The sequence below is a fragment of the Trachypithecus francoisi genome, unplaced genomic scaffold, assembly GCF_009764315.1.
Source record: "Trachypithecus francoisi isolate TF-2019V2 unplaced genomic scaffold, Tfra_2.0 Lachesis_group11, whole genome shotgun sequence".
Taxonomy (NCBI): Eukaryota; Metazoa; Chordata; class Mammalia; order Primates; family Cercopithecidae; genus Trachypithecus; species Trachypithecus francoisi.
The window spans coordinates 122,999,462-123,024,187 of NW_022681456.1; the positions used below are offsets into that span (position 1 = coordinate 122,999,462).

Consider the following 24,726-nt stretch of genomic DNA (forward strand, 5'->3'; position numbering starts at 1 on the left):
ACGCCGTTCTCCTGCCTCAGCCTCCCGAGTAGCTGGGACTACAGGCGCCCGCCACCTCGCCCGGCTAGTTTTTTGTATTTTTTAGTAGAGACGGGGTTTCACCGTGTTAGCCAGGGTAGTCTCGATCTCCTGACCTCGTGATCCACCGTCTCGGCCTCCCAAAGTGCTGGGATTACAGGCTCGAGCCACCGCGCCTGGCCTATGTATTTATTTTTAATTGTACTTTAAGTTCTGGGATACATGTGCAGAATGTGCAGGTTTGTTACATAGGTATACATGTGCCATGGGGGTTTGCTGCATCTGTCTATCTCTTCCCTTTCTACATTTTTTTAAATAATGAAAACACAAATCTGCATATTAAACAACAATAGTAAACCTCACAAAAATCTTTACCTTCTCTTAGGTTTTTTTTTTTAATTTTTAAGATCCCGAATTAACGCTTTAATATCAAAATATCTACTGTAAATATCCACTTCACCCATACCAAATTCATCATCATTTCTGGGGAGAGGGCAAATTGTGATAGGGATTGTGACACACAGGCACATAATTTAGAGGCCAGGGGTTTTTGATAAGAGTTTTTTTTATTGAAATGAAATGCACATAACATAAAAACAGCCATTTTAAAGTGAATAATTTAGTGACATTGGTACAATTTCTTTTCACATGTTAATCAACATTAGAGGACTGTAAATGCCTCACCAGTAATATAGAAATATCCATTGGAAATAAAAATAGCACCAGTGGGAAAGTATGAAAAAAAAGACAAATCAGCACATGAGAAAATATATAGTTTCATTCCAATAATACCATTTTACAGTAATTAATTTAAAAAGTCAAAATTATAAAACGGTGTATCACAAAACTGATAAAACATGTTTCATATTCCAAAATGTTAATACTTGTTCCAATGAGATTGGTTACTTTTTTATATTCATCATCAGATTTTATGTATTTCTATGTATTTTTGTATTTAAAAAGCAGAAAACTTTCCTATGAGAGCAGTTTCCCTACAATTACATATTATACAAGATTCTATTAGAGACACGGCAGACGTACTCTCTGGGTTATTTAATTGATAAAGAAAGAGTAGGAGTTCCTGCTTTTTAAAGATGATAATCGTAATTTTGATCAGATCGATGAAAATAATAAAATTGCTCTGATTGTGGTGAAGATTTTTTCCCATTTCTTCATTTCGTTACTCAGAAATATATTTCACCCTCAGTTCATATCTGATATACTGCTAGAAGTTGAGGGTCAAATCATGGCAACACACCATGTGCATCAATGGCATTGTTGAGCAGAAAAACAACTCTGATGGAGCCAGAAATTAAGACTTGCTCATAGTTTACCCCAGGTAAATGCCAAGTCAATGGCAGAATGAAAATTCAAGCTTGCTGCCAGGTATGGTGGCTCATGTCTGTAATCCCAGCACTTTGGAAGGCCAAGGTGGGCAGATCACTTGAGCCGAGGAGTTCAAGACCAGCTTGGTCAACATAGCAAAATCCAGTCTCTACAAAAACACACCAAAAATTAGCCTGGCATGGTGGCATGCACCTGCAGTCCCAGCTACTTGGGGGGCAGAGGCAAGAGATGGCTGCAGTGAGCCGAGATTGTGCCACCGCACTCCAGCCTGGGTGACAAAGTGAGAGCCTATCTCAAAAAAAAAAAAAAAAAAAAAATTCAAGTTTAGCTGCCCTGATTCCATGTCTAGGAATTTAGTAAGGAGAACAATAACACTGGCCTACCTGTAGGTCGACAAATACAGAAATCACAGCCTCTCCCCTCGATTTCTTGGTTAAGATTGCAGTTTGCCAAGCTCTCTAAACATTTTCTGCATTTATTTTGACCTCAGCTGTTACTCTTCTCTGTTCTGTTTTCTGTCCTCCTTACTAGCTCACATATTTCTCTCTCCTCCTCCACCCTTCCCCTTACATTGAAAACTTCTTCTCACAAATACTATATGAAGGCACACTACACAGTTGGTCATAAATGACTGACACATGAATCCATACACAATTTGGAGATGGGTTTTCTTGGGTAGCTGTGGTTCTGATCTGAAATCTGTTAAAATAGAATACAGTGAGGTCATTAGAACAAATGTTAAGGAATACTGTCTACATGGCGCTCAAATAAATTAGTAAGGATATCGGTGAAAAGATTTCTGAAGTGTTTCTATTATTGGAAAAGGAGGCTTAAATCTAAATTGTTGTGAATCTCAAATGGTTAAATGAATAGTCTCCATTATTAAGGCAGAAAAATAACTTAATTTTTTTCAAGAAATACTACTAGCTGTATAAACTTAAAAAATGTTCCTGACAAAGAAGGAAAATTATTTAATATTCTATAAAAAGTTCTTTATATATCTTTCAGCCTATTACTTAAATGTTTCTTTATCAAATCAAACAACAGTTTAATGAAATTATTACTGGATATACTTAATGAATAGACCAAGCAGAAGCATTAATGCTGAAAGGGATCTAGAACTGCAAAAAGAATCAGAGATGCCCAGGCCATTTAAAGGCAGCACAAACAACTCTGCATATTTTAATGTATCCTGGAAGGAGAATTACATTACAATACAATGCTTGACAGTTATGGAAATCAACACTGGTAAATGGAAGTATGGTCCTGTTCAATTTGGTCTTCAGTCTCCTGAAGCAGCAGTGTTAACTAGTCAAGATCAAAGAGCATCACTGAACCTCAGTGCAAAAGCTATGACTTGGCACTCTTCGTCCTGGGTATCTATCTCTCCTTCTTGACCCTGAGGTTGGAAGATTGAGAAAATTTTGCTTTAGAGATGACTAAGGCTAAGATTAACTACTTAGATTCAGACCTCAGGGAGAACTCTGACCAGCATTATTCCTTAAAAAATTGTCCTTGATCTCTAAGTGTTTTGGGGGCATAGACACAGCTAGATTAAATAAATGCCACCCAGAAAATCAAAGAGTAGTAACATAAACACATCAAAATGTTAACTTGGGCCTGCTTGTGATTGCAGAAAGAGTCCTCTAGCCATACATTTAAAATAGCAAAAGAAAATTCAAGACAAACAAGTGCTATAAAAAAGTAGAAAATACATTTGGCTGATTGTTAATAAATTCACTATACATAGCCTAGTAGAAGTAAAACAGCTAAGTGATTATACTCAGCGTTTTGTACTGTTCACACTATTGGGTGAACAGACCCGGTGGTGACAACAGAGGCAAATGAAAAAATACTTCAAATTAATTCTGCAAAGATTTTAAGATACAATGTTAACAACCCTATAAAAAGCAATCTGACATAAAAGAAAACTAATCAACACAAAACAAAACTAGGAAAAGAAACAGAAACAGATACATATAGGAAATTGGAATTATTAGACACAAGCTAAAACAACTATGGTTAGTGTATTCTGAAAGTTAAGATAATACTAAGAATGCTGGAAGAAAAAATAGAAGTATAAGTGTTGAAATAATAGATTTGAGAAAGAACCGAACTAAAATTATAAAACTGAAAATGTCACCAAACAAAATAAAAAACTTAATAGAGGCTTTTAACAGTAGATTAGCCACAGATGAGAAAAAATAGATGAACTGGAAGATATGTGAAAGGTAATTACATAGATTGGAGCAAAAAGCTAAAAAAGAATGAAAACACAGGAAAAAGCAAAAGAAACATATAGGATGGTGTCAACGGGTCTGTAATGAATGTAACTGAGATTCCAGGAGAAGAGAAAAAAGATGGGTCAAAGCAAAATGTGAAGCAAGTATGGTTGAAAATTTTTCAGTAACATGTGTTACCTTCAAACAGATGACCTCTCAAAAACAACAATAAAAAATAGAAAACAGTGGAATAATATATTTGAGTGGCTGAAAGAAAAAACAACCAACCTCTAATCCTATACTTACTGGAAATATCAGCCTTAAGAAAAAATACCTGAAACGTGCAGTTGGAAAGGAAGAAAGAAATAAACAAGTAAAATCAAATATGTGAGCAAACTGAAATGAATACTAACTGCATAAATCTGCTGTGCACCACCATTTCTAATTTTTGTGTTTTGTTTTTTGTGTTTTTTTGGTAGAGATGCGGTTTCACCATCTTGGTCAAGCTGGTATCGAACTCCTGACCTCAAGTGATCCGCCCGCCTCAGCCTCCCAGAGTGCTGGGATTATAGGCGTGAATCACTGTGCCCGGCCCAAGGTCTATTTTTGTTTGTTTGTTTTAGACTGAGTCTGGCTCAGTCACCCAGGCTGGAGTACAGTGGCGCGATCTCGGTTCACTGCAACCTCCCGGGTTGAAGAAATTCTGGTGCCTCAACCTCCGAGTAGTTGGGATAACAGGCGCAGGCCACCATACCTAGCTGGTGAGGCGTAACTGTAGTCCCAGCTACTCTGAAGGCTGAGGTGGGAGAATCGCTTGAACCCAGGAGGCAGAGGTTGCAGTGAGCCAAGATTGCGCCACTGCACTCCAGCCTGGGAGATAAAATAAAAATAAATACATTAATATAATAGCATATAAATTGAGGAGGGAGTCAACAGAGTAAAGGAATGCTCTATGATTTTTATATTGGTCAGGAAGAACATAAAAATGTCAGTTGATATTAGTCTTTGATGAGTGAAGTATACATGTGTAATTCCTAGGAAAACTACTAAAAGATTAGTAAAAGAGATGTAAAAGACATGAAAGAGTGCATTACAAATGAAAAGAAAAAAAAAAAACAAATAAGAAAAAGTGTTAAATCAGTCCAAAAAGGAGGAAAGAAAGGGAAAAAAAGTAACAATTCTACATCTTTACGTGCCTGATAACACAGCTTCAACACATCGATTCAAATGTTTACAGAACTATAAGTAGAATCGCAGCGGAAGATTTCAACACAATTTTTTTCATACGGAAAGAGGAAGAAGCACGTAAAAATCAGAGAACTACAAGCACGTGGAGCATGTTCTCTGATCACAGTGGAACTAAGCCTGAAACCTAAAACAAAGAGATAACTAGAAACACATATGTTTGTAAATTAATAAATACATTTCTAAATAACTCCTGGGTCAAAGAGCAACTCACAGAGGAAATCAGGAAGTATTTTGAACTGAATGACAATGAAAATACATTAAAATTATAGCCTTTAAATCTACATATTTGAGATAAAGGAAGGCTTAAATTCACGAGTCAAGCACCCAATACAAGAAGTTTGAAATGGAATAGCAAATTTAAAACAAATAAATTAGGTCAGGAGATCGAGACCATCCTGGCTAACACAGTGAAACCCCGTCTCTACTAAAATTACAAAAAATTAGCCAGGCGTGGTGGTGGGAGCCTGTAGTCCCAGCTACTCGGGAGGCTGAGGCAGGAGAATGGCGTGAATCCAGGAGGCAGAGCTGGTAGTGAGCTGAGATCGCCACTGCACTCCAGCCTGGGCAATAGAGCAAGACTCCGTCTCAAAAAAATAAAATAAAATAAAATAAAATAAAATAAAAATAAATTAGATGGAAGGAAGTAATACAGACTAGAATCAAAGTTAATGAAAGAAATAATAAAAAGAGGCAGAGTCAACAAAGACAAAAGTTATTTTCTTTGAAAAACTAAATCGAACCATACTCCTACTGAGATGAAAAACACACACAGGTGTGCACACACATACACACACTAATAAGAACTTAAAAGGGACATATTTCATATTCTGCAGATATTAAAAAGCAAATGAATGACAACTGCAGTGACAAAGACCAACACATAATAAGGAATAACGTATAATCGTGCAAATGTGAAATACGTTTAAAACATCTTTTTAAAATGCAAAATGCAAAAATGTGGTTGCTTTTTAACTTAATAATATCGCTCATTAACTATGTACAAGACACTGTGCTAAATTATTTTACTTTTATACCCTCTCACAATTCTAAGAGGAAAGTACTCTTTCTTTCTTTCTTTTTTTTTTTTTTTTTTGAGTTGGAGTCTTACTGGAGTCTCACTCTGTCATCCAGGCTGGAGTGCAATGATACAATCTCAGCTCACTGCAACCTCCATCTCCCAGGTTCAAGCACTTCTCCTGCCTCAGCCTCCCGAGTAGCTGGGATTTCTGGCAAATGCTACCACACCCGGCTCATTTTTTAGTGGAGATGGGGTTTCACCATGTTGGTCAGGCTGGTCTCAAACTCCTGACCTCAAGTGATCTGCCCACCTGGGCCTCCCAAAGTGCTGGGATTACAGGTGTGAGCCACTGCACCCGGCCAAGAGTAACTTTCTATTCTTGTTTATGGAAAATGAAACTCATAGAGGAAAAGTGACTTATCCCCAATGTCACACAATCAGTGAGTGGGGTAATCATTAACCCAAACTGAGGTCTGGCTTCAAAACCCATGTTCGTAACCAGGGGGTTACACTGACTGACAGTGACTGCTCCTTGCCTGGACAACTTCACACATGTTGGATGCCTCCCTGGTAAGAAAACCAGAAGAACAGCTATGTTGATGCTGCTAGATGGCCTCATCCTTTTCACTCTAAGGTTCTCCTCATCGTTCGCCTTTTGTCGTAGCTCACTCTTTCTCTTTTTCTATATCTTTCTCTCTCTCTTTCTCATATATGGTCAGCAAATCAGATTCTTAGCTGCTTGACAGAGGTTTTCATAGATGAGGTGGAAACCTCTCTGAGAAAGAGGATGAAGCATTGTCTCTCCAAACACTTACAGGTTAGAAGAGAATGTTGATCCATCCTCCCAGAGCCATGGTACCTCAGTCTGGGGCCGAGAAAGGCCTATCCAAAATGAATTATCAGGTTGGGAAGACACTTGTTTTACTATAAATCCCTGTAACAAAACATATACAAATATATAACAAAGAGAGAGAGAGAGAGACACCATTATCATGGACACTGAGAAAAAGGCAAGTGATCGAATCACTTTGGTAAAGAATGCATGCCTAACCTGACATCAACCTGTCATTGAATGTCTCATAAGGCCTATCTTATTTATTTAAAGTAATTATCATTTAATTTTCCAAAAGAATAGATTTATAATGTGAAGATGGTACTGCCTCCATTCAAGCTATCTGACAAAATCCCAGATGGCAGGCCCCCTAGGCAGTTTTCATGGATGATTAGCCACTGTCTTCTCCAATTGAAGAAATAAATTGATGCTACTTTTGTTAAGAAATACTTCTCAGAGTTAGGTAACAACTTAAAAACGGTTTAGTCCAACTGCATATTTTATGAATAAGTAATCTGAGATTCAGCGAAGATATCTGAATTGTTTACAAATCTATAACAATTTATTTTCAATTATAGGCTGGCCTAAAAGTCAGATAGACTTGTAACCCAATACTCTTTCTTTGCCATACATGTAGTTCCATTAACTTTAACATAAATTATTGCTACTGGGTAAGACATTACAGAAACAAAAACAAAATGAGAATAGTGAAAGTAGATGTAGAAGTTATAGACTGGTTTAGATTTATAATGCAGAGTGTTTCCTACAAACCCCTTCTCGTACCTCATCTAAGCTCTACCCTTCATTCAAGTGCCACTTTTTCTGAAAACTTCTTAGCAACATGGGGATCTCTTTAAACTCCTATAGCATTTATTGCCAATGCCAGATATTTAACTTTTAATAGCTGCTGAGTTCCTTTTTTTTTTACTTAAAAGATTATATGTGTCCTGTGATAGCAGGGTTATTTTTTAACCCTCTTTGCCTTTCCACGTATCTTGCAAAGAGTAAATAATTTCTAAACATATGTTATCATTGTTGCCATTTTCTTGATAATTATGATGACAAGGAGGAGAATTTTCTACTTTACTCCACCAAATTTAACTATTGAAATACAAACGCACAAAAATGGGTAATGGCCTGATTATTGCAGTCATGCATACATGGAGTGTGTTTGAAAGGATTTGTTTTAAGGTGAAACACAGTTTTTTTAAAAATTAGTTAAAAATAAATAAATAAAATTAGTTAAAATAAAAATAAAAGCATATATTATGCACTGTATGTGCTTGAGGCATGCTATGATTATAATTATAGAGATATTAAAAATGACTTTTGGCCAAGTGTGGTGGCTTTCACCTGTAATCCCAACACTTTGGGAGATCAAGATGGGCAGATCGCTTGTGCCCAGGAGTTTGACACGAGCCTAGACAATATGGAGAAACTCCATCTCTACGAAAAATACAAAAAAAAAAAATTAGATGAGCATGGTGGTGTTCCCTCTAGTCCTAACTACTCAGGAAGCTGAGGTGGGAGGATCACTTGAGCCTGGGATGTCGAGGCTTCATGGCACTCCAGCCTGGGCAACAGAGTGAGATTCTGTCTCAAAAAAAAAAAAAAGACTTCATTTTAGGAAAAATTGTCATTACCTGGAATCTCCCTCTATTTTCCTTCTGGATACAGACCACAGAAAATTGCAACAGAAGTTTACACTTACCAATTCCTTTGAGCTGTCTATCTTTATGAGATTAGAGCCCACTTGCGAGCATTGTCTTTTACTTCCATCCCAGGAATTTAGTGACAGGCTGAATAGGTAACAGCTCTTCTCATATATAATCCAATTAGGAGGACAAGGGCTGGAAAGAAGCCCTGGAAATAAAAGATTAGTACCATGAGGTTCACAGCACACCAGTTCACTCTTTTAGTGTGAACACCATTCATCTTAAGGACACTTATGAAATAACCAATGAGTTGCCATTATTATATTTCATTTTCAATTCAAACTACTGTGATATGATTTTACAGATGAGAATACATTCAAATCTTCCTATTCACTTAGAATCTAAAAATGTATTAGCTATAAATAGTATTTCAGGCAGCCAACCATCCTTTTTTTCTTGATTTGTCTTCTATTCCTTCTAATTTAGCTCAAAACTACCTTTCTCCTTAATAACTCCTTAAAATAATTCCACTCACAATCAATCACTGAGGTACACAGCAATTTCATATTGCTACTTAACTGATTTTATGATGTAAGATCTACTTCAGAATGTGACTTTCCAAATGAAAAAAGTATAGATCAGCTATTCATATTACACACTATCTCTCTTATATGTTATTAGCTACTTAATAAAAATAGTGAGGAGGTATGGCTCCAGAGATGAAAAACTAAAGTGAAAACATTAAGTCATAGTCAATTATGATGCAATTAGAAGTAAAGGTCAAGTGTATATAGAATTGTAATTAAGTAAATGAAAGTGTATGATTAAAAAAATTTGATGAGTTTTCAGGAACATGTGTATTAGGTCTACCTCTTTTGTATATTTTTAATATAGCTTCTTTATTCTTGGCAACATTTTCCCTTCTTTCCTTTCTCCCTGTCATGCTTTCTTTCTAATGTCATATTTTCTATTCTAACTGTATCGCATTAAAAATGTCAATTCCGTAAGGGGAGAGAACACTTTTCTTTTATTTGTATCAAATTATATGATCTCCTGTAGATCTAAGCATATAGCCAGTGATAAATTGGTTACTGATTTTAAAAATTAATAAAGTCCAATTTAGAACTGTTCAGCCAAGTGCATACAGTACTTACAGTTTCACCTTATTGTATATATGACAGGGATATATTACACTAAGGTAATACTAATATGTGTGCTTGCCTTAAATGTACAATCATTCAATCTAAGCATATTTTCCTTACACCCCTGCCCCAGGCCTCAGCACCAACAATTAACCCTCTTGAATCAAGATTCCATCCTTTAACTATGCCCTTGCCTGTGGTTTTGACAGCTTTGGTAGGAGTCACACTCTCTTCTAAAGATGATTGTGTGGGTTGACTGTGGTTCTCTTTATTTCTTGATGGAAAGTAGCCATTCTCCAATGAGTTGCTTCCTGAATTGGGTCTCCAAATAGCTTCATATACCAACAACAATAATAGTGACAGAAAAAAAGTCATTCTTCTATGTTTGAAAATGAAAACCCCAAAACCCATATGTTATTGGAATAAAAGAATACATTACTGATTAATGATAAATAGATGATATATTTATGTGGAGAGGTAAAGATGATTGATTGACAGAATACATGAAAAGAAATAAACTTTCATAAAGGAGGTATAGTTAAAAAAAAAAAGAAAAAAGAATGTAGAGAAGAAGAAATAGAATGAGGGAGGCAGCAAGAGGCAAATGTCATAGAGTCAACTGGACCCATGGCAGATTTGAAAGAGCAACATCTTTCACCTTTCTTCTATTACTTAAAAATGAGAGATCCTTAAGAAACTGCCCAGTATCTATAACATAGAATGCACTTGACTAAGTGCATCTGACTAATTAAGAAATGTCATGAAGACTCTATGAAGATGCTTAACAACAGATTGCATGTGATATAAAATCTAAAAAAAAAATTCATCCATTACAAAATATCGACTTAAGACCAAGTGCCTCAGGAAATTTCTGGTTTATTCAAAGGTGTTTATATTAAAGATCAGAAATAAGTTCCCTAAATAATGTGACTCATAAAAACAGCTTAATGTCCATTTAGTGAATTTATTTCATTAGGAAGACAGCACCATATTGGACTTTCTTCTTCAGCTCCATGTGTTTCCTTCCATTAATTTACTATCCTTTGAATTCTATAGCTTTGAAACCAGCCATGCAAGGGAGGTAGGAGAGCAATGTAGTTAAGAGTACGAGTTTTTTAGACAGATCGCCTAAATTTCTTTTTTTTTTTTTCTTTTTTTTTTGAGATGGAGTCTCGCTCTGTCGCCCAGACTGGAGTGCAGTGGCAGGATCTCAGCTCACTGCAAGCTCCGCCTCCCGGGTTTACGCCATTCTCCTGCCTCAGCCTCCCGAGTAGCTGGGACTACAGGCGCTCGCCAACTCGCCCGGCTAGTTAGTAGAGACGGGGTTTCACCGTGTTAGCCAGGGTGGTCTTGATCTCCTGACCTCGTGATCCGCCCGTCTCGGCCTCCCAAAGTGCTGGGATTACAGGCTTGAGCCACCGCGCCCGGCCTAGATCGCCTAAATTTCTAATCATGGTCCCACCACTAACTAGTTTATAACCCTGGAAAGGTAAAATAACCTCTCAGTCTCTCACACCCTTTATAAGTGAAATGGACATTAACAGCTCCAACCCAATACAGACAAAACCAGATTACATACAAATTAAAGTAGATTATGCATGTCAAGCCCTTAAAAGAGTGCCTGGCACATAATAATTGCTTACTAAATTGTCTGTTGTTGTTGTTGTTGTTGATCTTCTCCACCAAATACTCACCCATGGTACCCAGAACCACAGCTATCACCAGTATCACCAGGCATAGGATTCCCAAAATCACAGCAATGAGGCGCCAAGGAGGAGATGCAGCACAAGATCCTGAGGAGCCAGAGGGGGCAGAAATGGAATAAAGAAAGAGAATGACAGACGGTGGGGCACTTCAATTCTACAGTTCATCAAAAATCTGGCCTTGCACAGTGGCTCACACCCGTAATCCCAGAAGGGAGATAGAGGTAGGAGGATTGCTTGAGGCCAGAAGCTCAAGACCAGCCTGGGCAACACAGGGAGACCCTGTCCCTAAAAAAAAAAAAAAAAGAAAGAAAGAAAAAATTTAACTAGCTGGGCATGGCGGTGAGCTCCTGTAGTCCCAACTACTCTGCAGGCTGTGGCAGGAGGATTACTTGAGCCCAGGAATTCCAGAGCAGCACGGGCAACAGAGCGATACCCTGTTAAAAAAACAAAACAAAACACAAAACAACAATAACAAAAAATACTGGCAAATTTTAAAGTGAATTATTAATCACTGCCTAGGTTACCTAGTCATCAAGGATTCGCTGTGTTTTTCTCCCCTGGTGAGAATACCTCTTCTTCAATTATAATTTCAGCACATTGCCTTGATATCTGTGCGCTCCTAATTTCAGCTCCACATTGATATCTACAGGTCATGACATTAGTAGGATCCCTGAAATCCCACTGATTCTCAGAGGAAATAGCTTAATGTTGGAAGAGAGCAATGATTACTAAGGGTAATTTTCCCTTTTCATATGTTTATTGCATGACCCAGGGCAAATTACTCCCTTTGCTGTTTTTTACTCCTCTTTGTGAAACTGGGGTAATAATATCTCAAAGGATTATTGTGGGAATTAAATGAGCTCACATGCATAAAAGCACCTTGTTTAGAGACTGCTAGCATATTATAGGTGTTACAGGATACCGTTTGCCTATACATATGCATAAACATGCACATGTCTCCCTACCTCTTGCCTCACCCACTTTTCCCACCCTTCCTCAATAGGTTGCCCAAGAAAAGAGTTACATCAGTACTGAGAGGAAAATATTTGTGCAATGTGAATAATCAGAAAGCAGAAGAAAGCAAACTCTGGTGTCAAAACCGACAAATGGTCTCTCTCTCTCTCTCTCAAAGAAAATAGGGAACTAATTTTGTATTAACATTGCCATAACCAGAATGTATTTCTGCTTTTTCACTGAGACTAAGCTGTCAGGACATTTCATAGAAGTGTCACATAGAGTAGGCTAAATCGCCCATTCTGTGAATACAGAGGTCCTCCAAAGCCCCTCTATTTCATTTCGTTTACTTTTTGTTTAAGACTCGTGTTCTGCCGATGGGATGTTTTTATCCACCATATATTAATATATTTTCCTTCATTGGTATACCAATCATTGTTTTTTGTTTAAAAACAACTTAATCTCTTACCACAAAAAAACATGTTGTTCATATATATACTTCTTTAAGTTTCCTGGCCTCCATTCCATAATTTAGCCTTTCTATCAAACAAGCAACAAGTCACTCATATAGAAATCCTTTATCTTTGTGTATTATCCCACTTATTACCAATTCCTCACTGATGAAATGTCTATATCGATATAAAATAGAAATTGTATTTTCTGCCATCAGACATAATTAATTTCAATACTAATAATTGGTCACTGAATAATTTTCATGAAAAAAAGTTTAGGGTGCATTCAAATTATCTTCAGTGACATCTGAAGCCCTTTAAAAGTATATCCATAAAAATGTACACATCACAAGCCTCTCAAATTTTCTCCCCTTATATATTTTTGTTTTGTTTTGTTGTTTGTTTATTTGTTTGTTTGCTTTTATTTTTTTCAGAGATGGAGTCTTGCTCTGTCACCCAGGCTGGAGTGCAGTGGCGTGATCTTGGCTCACTGCAACCTCCACCTCCCGAGTCCACATGATTCTCCCGCCGCAACCTCCCAAGGAGCTGGGACTGCAGGCGTGTGCCACCACGCCAGGCTAATTTTTGTAGTTTTAGTAGAGACGGGGTTTCACCACGTTAGCCAAGCTGGCCTCAAACTCCTGATCTCAGTCAATCCACCCGCCTCGGCCTCCCAAAGTGCTGGGATTATAGGCGTGAGGCACTGTGCCCTGCCTCCCCTTGGATCTTTTCAAATGGGAGAGCTAAAGGCATACATTAGAAAAAAAAAAAATATATATATATATATATACCTTTCTCTGAAACAACAGCTATCCTGGTATTGCTTCGAGAGTCGAAGTGTAATTGAGTATATCCATCTTCATCCAAATTTTCTAAATCAGGATGATATTCCATTGCTCTTGGGAGCCCCTGAATAAACATAGCATTTGGGAGCTCTCTTCTTTCTGCTCCTGAGATGACTGCCTGTGGAGGAAAGAGGATCTCTGAGTCAAATCATTGGGATAGGTACTTACTGGGGTTTAACAAATTAAGCTTAAGTAGTTCAGCCAGATATTCAAGAGCAGGAAATGAAACTATGCTGTGGTAATTTTCCATTTGTACCTTTAGATCCTGTTTCTGAGACTGCTGACTCAGGAAAACTAAAAGGTAGCATAGCAGATAAGTCTTTGTTTCAGACCAAATATAAGAAAAAATGCATAAATTAATGTCTTATGCTGCCTTCATTACTCTCACAACTGAATCTGACATTAATTAATTTAGCCTATGCAAATTATTACAGTTTTGGTGCTCTAAGTTTACCATAACTTTGTTGTAACTTTGTTCATGTATGTATTCATGTAGTTTTTAAATTACAGAAACAGGTACTGAATGCCCACCTTTTCAATTGGTGGGAGCTTAGAATACAAGGAAAAATGATACCTAAGAAGAAACACATTGCCTAATAGAGGAAATATATAGATAGGTAAATGAGGGATGGCATGAGGAGGTGCATTGTTGTAACAACAGACAGAGAGACAGAGAAAACAAATCTCTTTGAGAATTATCAGATATTAATAACACAAAATAACAATTATTTATTGAATGATTACTATGAGCTAGGAACCACATGTTGCACATGTTTTCTTGTTCAATCTCACTTTTCCAAGTCTATATAGTAGGCATTATTATTTCTATTTTCAAATGAAAAAATGAGACAGAAAATTTAGTCTTTTTATCAGGTTTAAGAAGCTAATTTAAAAAATTTAGAGCAAGGAATTGAAAGATCAAATGAAGAGACTAAGAGGCAGAAATGAAGTCCACAGGCAAACAGCCCGGGCGGCGCCCTGACAGCCCGGGTGGCGCCCTGAGCCTCATTAAAGATCGACCCCGGACCTAACCGATTAAGGTTATCTATAGACTCCAGACATTGTAAGGATAAACGTTGTGAAAGTCTCTGTCCTGCTCTAATTACCAGTGTCTGCCACATATCTTAGTCCTGGGCCCAGTACAAACACAATCCTCTATTTTGTCCCAACTTCCTGGGCCCGACACAAACACATGAGGAAAAACAACACCTGGGGAAGCTCCAATAAGGTTACAACCGTTTGTAAAAGCGCAGGAACTGATAAGAAGGCTGCTAAAAGCATAACTTCACATTAACATGTAAACCAATTGTAATGCTGTAGCCTAGAGAAATGCCTTGTTCCTCTGTAACCTGACAAGTCCTGTTTACCTCGAGCTATAAATAGCAAGCGCACGCATTGTTCCAGGCCCTCTTGTATGTTGTGGAACGGAGGGACCAAGTTCGAACTTGCATTAAAGATCCTTGCCGCTTGGCTTTGACTCTGGACTCTGGTGGTCTTCTTCGGGGAACAAACGGTCTGGGCATAACATTTGGGGGCTCTCCCAGGATTCCCCAAGCCCACCAGACCCCTGGTCAACGGATCTACTAGGATCGATCTGCTAATAGGTGAGCCGGCTCGTCTGTTTGTCTGTCTGCGTTCGTTCTGAATCGGCGGCTCTCTGAGGCTGCGGCTTGTCTTTGTTTGTCTGTCTCTGTCGGTTCTGAACCTGCGGATCTCTAAGTCCGCTCTGAGGCTGTTAGCCTGTCTGAATCCGCGGCTCTCTAAGTCCGCTCTGAATCTGTGACTCGCGAGGTCTGAAGCTGAAAGCTGGCATAAGTCCTGGCGGACGCGCTATAGGACAGCCAGCGGAGACCGGTGGGAGACGTCCCCCGGCTCTCATCTGATTCTTGTCTGAACTTGTTCTGACCCAGATTTCTGGTGCGCGCCTGCGACTGATGTAAACTTGTTGTTGATATTCCAGCAACTCACTTTTCCCTTGCAGGATCTGTTGCAGACGCCACTACGGGCGCTACTGTTCAGGATGGGTAATACCCAGAGCACTCCCCTATCTCTCCTTACAAGTAATGTCAAGGATGTTAGGGCAAGGGGCCATGATCTTGGTATGGACATCAGGAAGGGAAAGCTAATTACTCTGTGCCGCTCCGAGTGGCCCGCCCTTAACGTAGGGTGGCCACCCGAAGGGACATTCTGTCTCCCTGTCATCACTAGGGTAAAGTCCAAGGTTTTCCAGCCTGGGCGTGCTAATCACCCGGATCATATCCCATATATCCTCATATGGCAGGATATAGCTGGGAACCCGCCCCCTTGGCTGTCCCCTTTCCAATTAGCCTCTGAACCCTGTAAGGCACTGGTTGCTCGACAGCTAAAATCCAAGCAACCGACTGCCCCCCCCATCCTGTTCTACCGGATAGCGAGGACCCTCTGTCCACAGAACCCCCTCCATACCCCTCCGGTCCCCGGGTCCCAGCCCCCGGGAGGAACCGCAGGAGGGAGCAGGTGAACGGGAAGCGGTCGGCGTGCCTGTACCCACTGAAAGTGAAAGCAACTCCGAAGGGCCGGCGGGGCGAACGCGAGGGCGTACTTTGCGGATTCCCCCTCCCCAGCCGCCTGACTCCACAGTGGCGTTACCCCTTCGGGAAATAGGGCCCCCAGACGACACGGGAAGTCCGAGGCTCCAGTACTGGCCATTCTCCACCAGTGATCTATATAATTGGAAGACCCAGAGTGCTCGGTTTTCAGACAACCCCAAAGATTTAATGGCTTTACTGGATAGTATTATGTTTACCCACCAGCCCACTTGGGATGATTGTCAGCAGCTCCTCCGAATCTTGTTCACAACGGAGGAGCGAGAGAGAATACAGGTAGAAGCTAGAAAGCTGGTCCCGGGGGACGACGGTCGACCGACTGCCAACCCCGACCTCATAAATGCGACTTTTCCTCTGTCCAGACTGGCGTGGGACTACAACACGGCAGAAGGTAGGGGACGGCTACACCTTTATCGCCAGACTCTAATGGCAGGTCTCCGGGCGGCTGCTCGCAAGCCCACAAATTTGGCTAAAGTATACTCTGTTCTGCAGGGAAAGACAGAAAGCCGGCTAGCTACTTAGAAAGATTAATGGAAGCCTTTAGGCAGTATACTCCTATAGACCCAGAGGCCTCAGGAAGTCAAGTAGCTGTCGTAATGTCCTTTGTAAATCAGGCAGCACCAGATATTAGAAAGAAGCTCCAGAAATTAGAAGACTTAGAGGGAAAACAGCTTCAGGACCTTCTTCAGATAGCCCAGCAGGTTTACAATAATAGAGATACTCCAGAGGAAAAAATGACCAAGGTCCTGGCAGCGGTTGTACAAAAAGAGCACCTACAGCCAGAGAACACCCAACCTAAGCGGCCCCCCAGATATAACAACCTGAGCAAAGACCAATGTGCCTACTGTAAAAAGACTGGCCACTGGGCAAGAGACTGCCCCAAAAAGAAACAACAAGGACGGGGACCCCCTAGGCCTACACCCGTACTAGTTACTCAAAGCGAAGACTAGGGAAGACGGGGTTCGGTCCCCCTCCCCGAACCTAGGGTAACTTTGCAAGTGGAGGGGTCCCCAGTTCAGTTCTTGGTCGATACGGGAGCACAGCACTCAGTCCTAGTTAAAACTGAGGGAAAATTATCCTCCAAGTCCTCGTGGGTACAAGGGGCCACAGGAATTAAGAAGTACCCCTGGACGACACAAAGAACAGTAAATCTCGGAGCCAAGAATGTAACCCACTCTTTTCTGGTTATCCCTGAGAACCCCTGTCCCCTACTAGGGAGAGACCTGCTAACTAAAATGGGAGCGCAGATCCATTTCCTCCCTGAGGGGCCCATCGTGATCGATTCCCAAAATCAGCCTGTGCCCGTCCTGACTATAACCTTAGAAGATGAGTACCGGCTCCACCAGGAGCAATCAGCCCCTGACCAGGACATAGCAACCTGGCTTCAACAATATCCAGGAGCCTGGGCAGAAACGGGAGGCTTAGGACTAGCAAAACACCGTCCTGCCTTGTTTGTCGAACTCAAGCCTGGGGCAGACCCCGTTCGGGTGCGTCAATACCGATGCCCCTAGAGGCCAAAGAAGGAATTACGCCCCACATCCGTCGGCTCCTCGACCAAGGGGTCCTTCGGCCCTGTCACTCACCCTGGAATACTCCCTTGTTGCCGGTACGGAAGCCTAATAGCGGGGAGTATAGACCTGTACAGGACTTAAGAGAAGTCAATAAGAGAGTTATGGACATACATCCAACTGTGCCCAACCCATATACCCTCCTGAGTACTCTAAACCCCAAACACCAATGGTACACTGTTTTAGATTTGAAGGATGCCTTCTTCAGTTTGCCTTTAGCCCCTCAGAGCCAAAAGCTTTTCACCTTCGAGTGGACTGACCCTGAAAGGGGCATAAGTGGCCAACTGACATGGACCAGACTGCCGCAGGGATTCAAAAACTCTCCTACCCTGTTCGATGAGGCTCTCCATGAAGACCTGGGTGAGTACCGACGCAAACACCCTGAAATAACCTTACTACAGTATGTTGATGACCTCCTGATCGCTGCCGAGACCCAAGAAGCTTGCCTCCAAGGGACCAAAAGTCTCTTACAAGCTCTAGGGAGTCTAGGCTATCGGGCCTCGGCAAAGAAAGCTCAAATCTGTAAACCAGAAGTAACATATCTGGGGTACCTGCTAAAAGGAGGGCAGCGCTGGTTAACAGACGCCGGAAACAGACTGTTCTGCAGATCCCCAGGCCACAGTCCACCCGACAAGTAAGGGAATTCCTGGGGTCAGCAGGATTTTGTAGACTATGGATACCCGGGTTTGCAGAGCTGGCTAAGCCCTTATATCAGGCAACACGGGGACAGCAGCCATTTAATTGGACGGAAGAAGCCGAGTCGGCTTTCCAACAGATTAAAAGCGCCCTACTCTGCGCCTGCACTGGGACTGCCTGACGTCACTAAGCCCTTCCACTTATACGTGGACGAGAGTAAGGGCGTCGCCAAGGTGGTGCTGACTCAGAACTTAGGCCCCTGGCGGAGGCCAGTCGCCTACCTGTCAAAGAAATTAGACCCAGTGGCTGCCGGGTGGCCCCCTTGCCTCCGAGTGATCGCAGCCACGGCCCTGATGGTACAAGATGCTGATAAACTTGTCTTGGGACAAGAATTACGGGTCGTTACCCCACATGCCATTGAAGGTGTACTCAAACAGCCGCCTAACCGATGGATAAGCAACGCCCGGCTCACCCACTACCAAGGACTACTATTAAATCCCCTCAGAATAACTTTCCTGCCCCCAACAACCTTAAACCCTGCCTCGCTGCTGCCCAACCCGGACCTGGACGCGCCGCTCCATAATTGCACCGAGATATTAGCCCAGGTGCACGGAGTTCGAGAGGACCTGCAGGACCGCCCACTTCCTGACGCCGACCTCGTTTGGTTCACCGATGGGAGTAGCTTTATACACCAAGGCCAGAGGTATGCTGGAGCAGCGGTGACTTCAGAGACTGAGGTAATCTGGGCGGAACCCCTGCCCCCGGGGACATCGGCCCAGCGGGCCGAACTGATAGCGCTCACCCAAGCTCTTACCTTAGGGGCAGGGAAGAAACTGACGGTATACACAGACAGCCGATATGCTTTCGCTACGGCGCACATACATGGAGCCATTTACAGGGAGCGAGGGTTGCTAACGGCTGAAGGAAAAGGAATAAAAAATAAGCAAGAGATCCTAGCCCTGCTAACAGCCCTATGGAAACCAAAAAATTGGCTATTGTACATTGCCCAGGGCACCAGAAGCCAACCACTCCAATTGCTCAAGGCAACTTTCTGGCAGATCAAGCTGCAAGGAGTGTAGCAAAGGCTCCCAGTCAACTCCTAGCACTCCAGCTCCCTGATCGGGCCCTCGGGACCTGCCATATCGCCCTGATTATTCAGAACAAGACCTCCAGTGGATCAACAAACTTCCCCTGAAACAGATCCAGAATGGGTGGTGGACTGATACTAATGATCAAATTATCCTACCAGAAAAATTAGGGCAGCAAGTATTAGAACACATCCACCGAACCACTCATCTGGGTGCCTGGCGGATGATAGACCTGATCAGACGCTCCAAACTTAAGATCAGATGCATAGCGGAGATAGCCAGCAGCATCGTGACGAGTTGCAAAGTCTGCCAGCTTAGCAACGCCTATCCCCAATCCCAGGCTGCTACAGGAACAAGGCTCAGGGGAACCAGGTCCGGTATCTACTGGGAAGTAGATTTCACTGAGGTAAAGCCAGGAAAATACGGGTATCGGTACTTACTTGTCTTTGTAGATACCTTTTCAGGGTGGACTGAAGCATTTCCAACCAAAAGAGAAACCGCTCAGGTTGTAGCAAAGAAAATTCTGGAAGACATCCTCCCCAGGTATGGCTTTCCCATCCAGATAGGGTCAGATAATGGGCCGGCCTTCGTTGCTAAGGTAAGTCAGGATTTGGCTTCCATTCTTGGGGCTAATTGGAAATTACATTGCGCTTACAGGCCCCAGAGTTCAGGACAGGTAGAGAGGATGAATCGGACCTTAAAGGAGACCTTAACTAAATTGACTATGGAGACTGGCGCTAATTGGGTGGTCCTTCTCCTCTACGCTCTGTTCCGGGCCCGTAATACCTCTTACAGACTGGGCCTTACCCCTTATGAAATCATGTATGGCAGACCCCCGCCCCTGGTTCCCAGCCTAAAAGATGATCTGCTCAAATCTGAAACAGAAAATGTCTCTGAACTCCTGTTTTCCCTACAAGCCTTGCAGAAAATTCATCAGGAAGTCTGGCCCAAGCTGAAGGAACTATATGAGACCGGACCTCCACCGACACCCCATCCGTACCAGCCGGGAGACTGGGTCCTGGTCAAGCGACACCGGCAAGAGACCTTAGAACCCCGATGGAAGGGACCACTCCAAGTACTCCTAACCACACCCACCGCCCTGAAGGTAGAAGGCATCGCGTCGTGGATCCACTACACCCACGTCAACCGGTGGACCCAGCCTCCGACCTTCTCGGACCCCACGGCAGCGACTGAAGCACCGACCACGTGGACTGTGGACAAAGCTAAGAGCAACCCCTTAAAATTCACCCTGCGCCGGCAGCATAGCTCACTACAAACATGCAGCTAGGTAGTCTAACCCTAATGTTAGTCGCCCTAATGGCCGCGGGGGCAAACACAAAACCAGTTTCTAATCCCTTTGTCTGGAGGTTCTGGCTTTATGAAAATCGAACCCACCCTGGGCAACCTCATAAGCCCGGGAAATTATTGGCCAGTGCTGATTGCCCCTCCTCAGGGTGCAGTGCCCCAATTTTGCTAAATTTTACTGGTTTTCAGATAGCTGACCCAGTGGTACCAATGATATGCTTTGAGTTTGATCAGACTGAGTACAATTGTAAACACTATTGGTGGCACCAAAACGCAGGCTGCCCCTACAGTTACTGCAAAATGCACTCAGTCAGGGGGTGGAACGAGCAATCTGGGTGTAACTTCTACCAGCAGGATAGAGGTGGCATCTACACTTGGATAGTTAAGGACCCCTGGAACTCCCGCTGGACCACGCCTCAACATGGGGCTGTGTACTATTCCTCTTCCTCCACATGGCCTAGCAGTCACCTCTATCTGTGGCGTGGCCTAGTTCAAGTACTGCCCCTGGTCCACGGGAATATCCAACGACAGGAAGACAGACTGACACAAGAGTTACGCCCTTTCTCCTGGTTAGAATTACTACAAGAAGGATTAGAACTTGCTAACATTACAGGACTTCACAGCTTGTCTGGCTGCTTTCTGTGTGCCACCCTAGGGCGTCCACCACTAACCGCTGTCCCTCTGCCATGGGAATCCTTTACCCAAACTAAGGACCTTCAGAATCTCACAAACGCCCCCATTCTTAATGTGCCACTGTACCTGAACCCCAGTCAGGAGAAGTTTCCCTACTGTTTTTCAGGCACTAACTCCAGCCTTTGCAACATCACTGTAACACCCCCTAGAACCTCTCTAAGAGCCCCACCGGGCATATTCTTTTGGTGTAATGGAACATTATCTAAGAACTTATCTGGTCCCTCTGTTACTGACCTACTATGCCTTCCTGTCACATTAGTTCCCCGGTTAACTCTATTAACTGCCGGCGAGTTCCTGGGGTACACCGGTAACTGGACTAGTACTGCTATTCACTCAGTCTCTAAACCGAGACCTACACGAGCAATATTTCTCCCCCTCATTGTGGGAATCTCCCTCACATCATCCCTCATTGCGGCCGGACTGGCGGGGGGAGCCCTAGGTCACACCCTCATAGAAAGCAACAAATTGTACCAACAATTTGCCGTAGCTATGGAGGAGTCAGCTGAGTCCCTTGCCTCCCTTCAACGACAGCTCACATCCCTAGCTCAGGTGATCTTACAGAACCGGAGGGCCCTAGACCTACTCACTGCTGAAAAAGGTGGTACATGTATGTTCCTGAAAGAGGACTGTTGCTTCTATGTAAATGAATCAGGGCTTGTAGAAAACCGGGTCCAACAGCTGCGCAAGTTAAGCATAGAAATGAGAAAACAGCAGTTTGCCTCAGCTGCAAATCAATGGTGGAATTCCTCTATGTTTTCTCTGTTAGCCCCCTTCCTTGGACCCCTGCTAAGTCTACTATTTCTGCTTACCGTAGGACCTTGTGTTATTAACAGAATTTTGCGGTTTGTCAGGGAAAGGTTTGACACCATACAGCTCATGGTCCTCAGAGCCTAATACCAACCTGTAAGCGCTGAAACAGAATCAGACTTATAAGACCCAAGATTGGCTCCAGAGGTACCTGAGAAAGGGGGAAATGAAAGATCAAATGAAGAGACTAAGAGGCAGAAATGAAGTCCACAGGCAAACAGCCCGGGCGGCGCCCTGACAGCCCGGGTGGCGCCCTGAGCCTCATTAAAGATCGACCCCGGACCTAACCGATTAAGGTTATCTATAGACTCCAGACATTGTAAGGATAAACGTTGTGAAAGTCTCTGTCCTGCTCTAATTACCAGTGTCTGCCACATATCTTAGTCCTGGGCCCAGTACAAACACAATCCTCTATTTTGTCCCAACTTCCTGGGCCGACACAAACACATGAGGAAAAACAACACCTGGGGAAGCTCCAATAAGGTTACAACCGTTTGTAAAAGCGCAGGAACCGATAAGAAGGCTGCTAAAAGCATAACTTCACATTAACATGTAAACCAATTGTAATGCTGTAGCCTAGAGAAATGCCTTGTTCCTCTGTAACCTGACAAGTCCTGTTTACCTCGAGCTATAAATAGCAAGCGCACGCATTGTTCCAGGCCCTCTTGTATGTTGTGGAACGGAGGGACCAAGTTCGAACTTGCATTAAAGATCCTTGCCGCTTGGCTTTGACTCTGGACTCTGGTGGTCTTCTTCGGGGAACAAACGGTCTGGGCATAACAGAATCAAATCAAAGCTGACTCTTGGTGCAAAACTCATGGTCTTTTCTGTTACGCTACGCTGCCTCTTTCATCATTCCATACGCTTACATTGCAAGGAACAACTTATGGAAGGTGTTGGGACTGAAATATTATGCCAGATGTTGGATTTTTTTCCCTCTCTTCCAGTTTCCATAGTAATGATCAAATCAAAGAAATATAGAAAACACCTAACATTGCTGGAAACTGAAGAGGTGTTCAACTCATTTACCAGACCTTGAAGCCCGTAGAGTGCAGGAGACATCTGTGTGTTGTCAAAGATCAACAAATCTGGATACTAGTTAATGTGGTGAGGACAGGTTTTATTCGGTAATACTATTGCAATAGGAAACAGCTGCACTGTTTCCTGTTGAACTGAACTCAACTTCCCCAAAAGTAAAGCCGATGACATTTTAAAGTGTAGTGTGCTAATGAAAAGATACTGAGTGGTGTTAAGGAATGTTAATGTGACTAGACCCTCTGGATTTGTTAATTGGCCCTTATCCAGAGGGGAGAGAAACTTCGCCTCTCTACATGACAGAAGGACATGGTGATATAGTTGAGGTGAAGCACCCAGCTAAGTTGGTCCTTATGCTCCATATGAAAGAAAGAGCAAGATTTATCTCCCTGAATGTTTGCATTTCAAAGAAACAGCTCCCAAGTCCTTGAAGAAACAGTTCTGTGTGGTAGATTTGCTTCTCAAAGGGCAGAGAAAGAATTTCACGGTAAGATTTCTTTTTCTTTTTCTTTCTTTTTTTTTTTTTTAATGAAGTTTCGCTCTTGTTGCCCAGACTGGTGTGCAAATGGCATGATCTTGGCTCACGGCAACCTCCGCTTCCTGGGTTCAAGCAATTCTCCTGCCTCAGCCTCCCGAGTAGCTGGGATTACAGGCATGCACCACCACGTCTGGCTAATTTTGTATTTTTAGTAGAGATGGTATTTCTCCATGTTGGTCAGGCTACTCTTGAACTCCCGACCTCAGGTGATCCTCCTGCCTTGGCCTCCCACAGTGCTGGGATTACAGGCGTGAGCCACCGCACCTGGTCTAACTGTAAGATTTCTAAAGTAACTGCTCTAAAAGGAATTCAGGAGCCTATCTGTTACCAAGTTTTGACTGGAACAAAAAGTAAATTCTCCTAGCAGCATTGGGCTTCCTTAGCTGGCATTTTAAGTAGAGCTGAGTCATCGTATGGACCTTGCCTTAAGCTGCTAGAAGGCATGCTAGAGTTTGCCAAGTCTCTAGTGCAGAGATTTGGGAGGAGTTGTCATATGATGAGAGTTCTGCAGTTCTCATGGTCTAACACCTATCAAAATGGAAGAGAGCTCAAGGAGAGTACATAAATGAGCTTCCCGCCTTACTTAAGCTGCCACAAAAGTTTTACTAAGTTTTTGTAGATATGTTGCAAAGCGGTAATGTGGATCTTAATCTCAACATTCATCAGTCTTCCAGTTCTATAATGCAGTGCTTGGAAGGCAGCGTATGAGGTTCAGGACACACAGCCCCAAAATATGGATTCTTGGCATTTGAGAAAACAGCAGGATCAGGAAGTTCACTCTCACACCTTTCTGCATCTTTCTGCCCTGAAGCAGATCATAAGACCCTTATTCTAGAAGTATCCTTTCCCAGAGGAAAGAAACATCCTTATCTTTGAAGACACAGAGATGCCAAGAAGAATCTGAACAAATTAGCCTTGCTAAGTTCCCTCCACTTTATTACCATTAGATCATACTCCCCTTGTCCAATGTAGGGGAGAAAAAGTAATATCTTTTCCTTGCCCATCACAAGGTTCATGACTGGGACCCCTACA

The 24,726-nt window shown here is 42.4% G+C and overlaps 1 protein-coding gene across 11 annotated transcripts; it reads right to left on the reverse strand.

The window, feature by feature from the left end:
* Positions 1–565: 565 nt before the first annotated feature.
* CLEC7A (C-type lectin domain containing 7A) lies at positions 566–23,239 on the reverse strand. 11 transcript variants are annotated; one of them, XM_033223424.1, is made up of 7 exons: positions 23,156–23,239; positions 13,386–13,557; positions 11,177–11,275; positions 9,677–9,814; positions 8,397–8,548; positions 6,669–6,787; positions 566–2,064 (listed from the first exon to the last, which is right to left on the reverse strand). In XM_033223424.1, the coding sequence occupies exons 2-7, from the start codon at positions 13,513–13,515 to the stop codon at positions 1,932–1,934; spliced, it is 771 nt and encodes a 256-aa protein (XP_033079315.1). In that variant the 5' UTR covers positions 13,516–13,557; positions 23,156–23,239; the 3' UTR covers positions 566–1,931. The 11 variants fall into 11 exon arrangements, with proteins under 11 accessions (XP_033079315.1, XP_033079322.1, XP_033079318.1 ...); XM_033223431.1 differs by lacking the exon at positions 23,156–23,239 and adding an exon at positions 11,385–11,473 and having other exon boundaries at positions 13,386–13,670; XM_033223428.1 differs by lacking the exon at positions 566–2,064 and adding an exon at positions 8,039–8,131 and having other exon boundaries at positions 23,151–23,169.
* Positions 23,240–24,726: the final 1,487 nt, after the last annotated feature.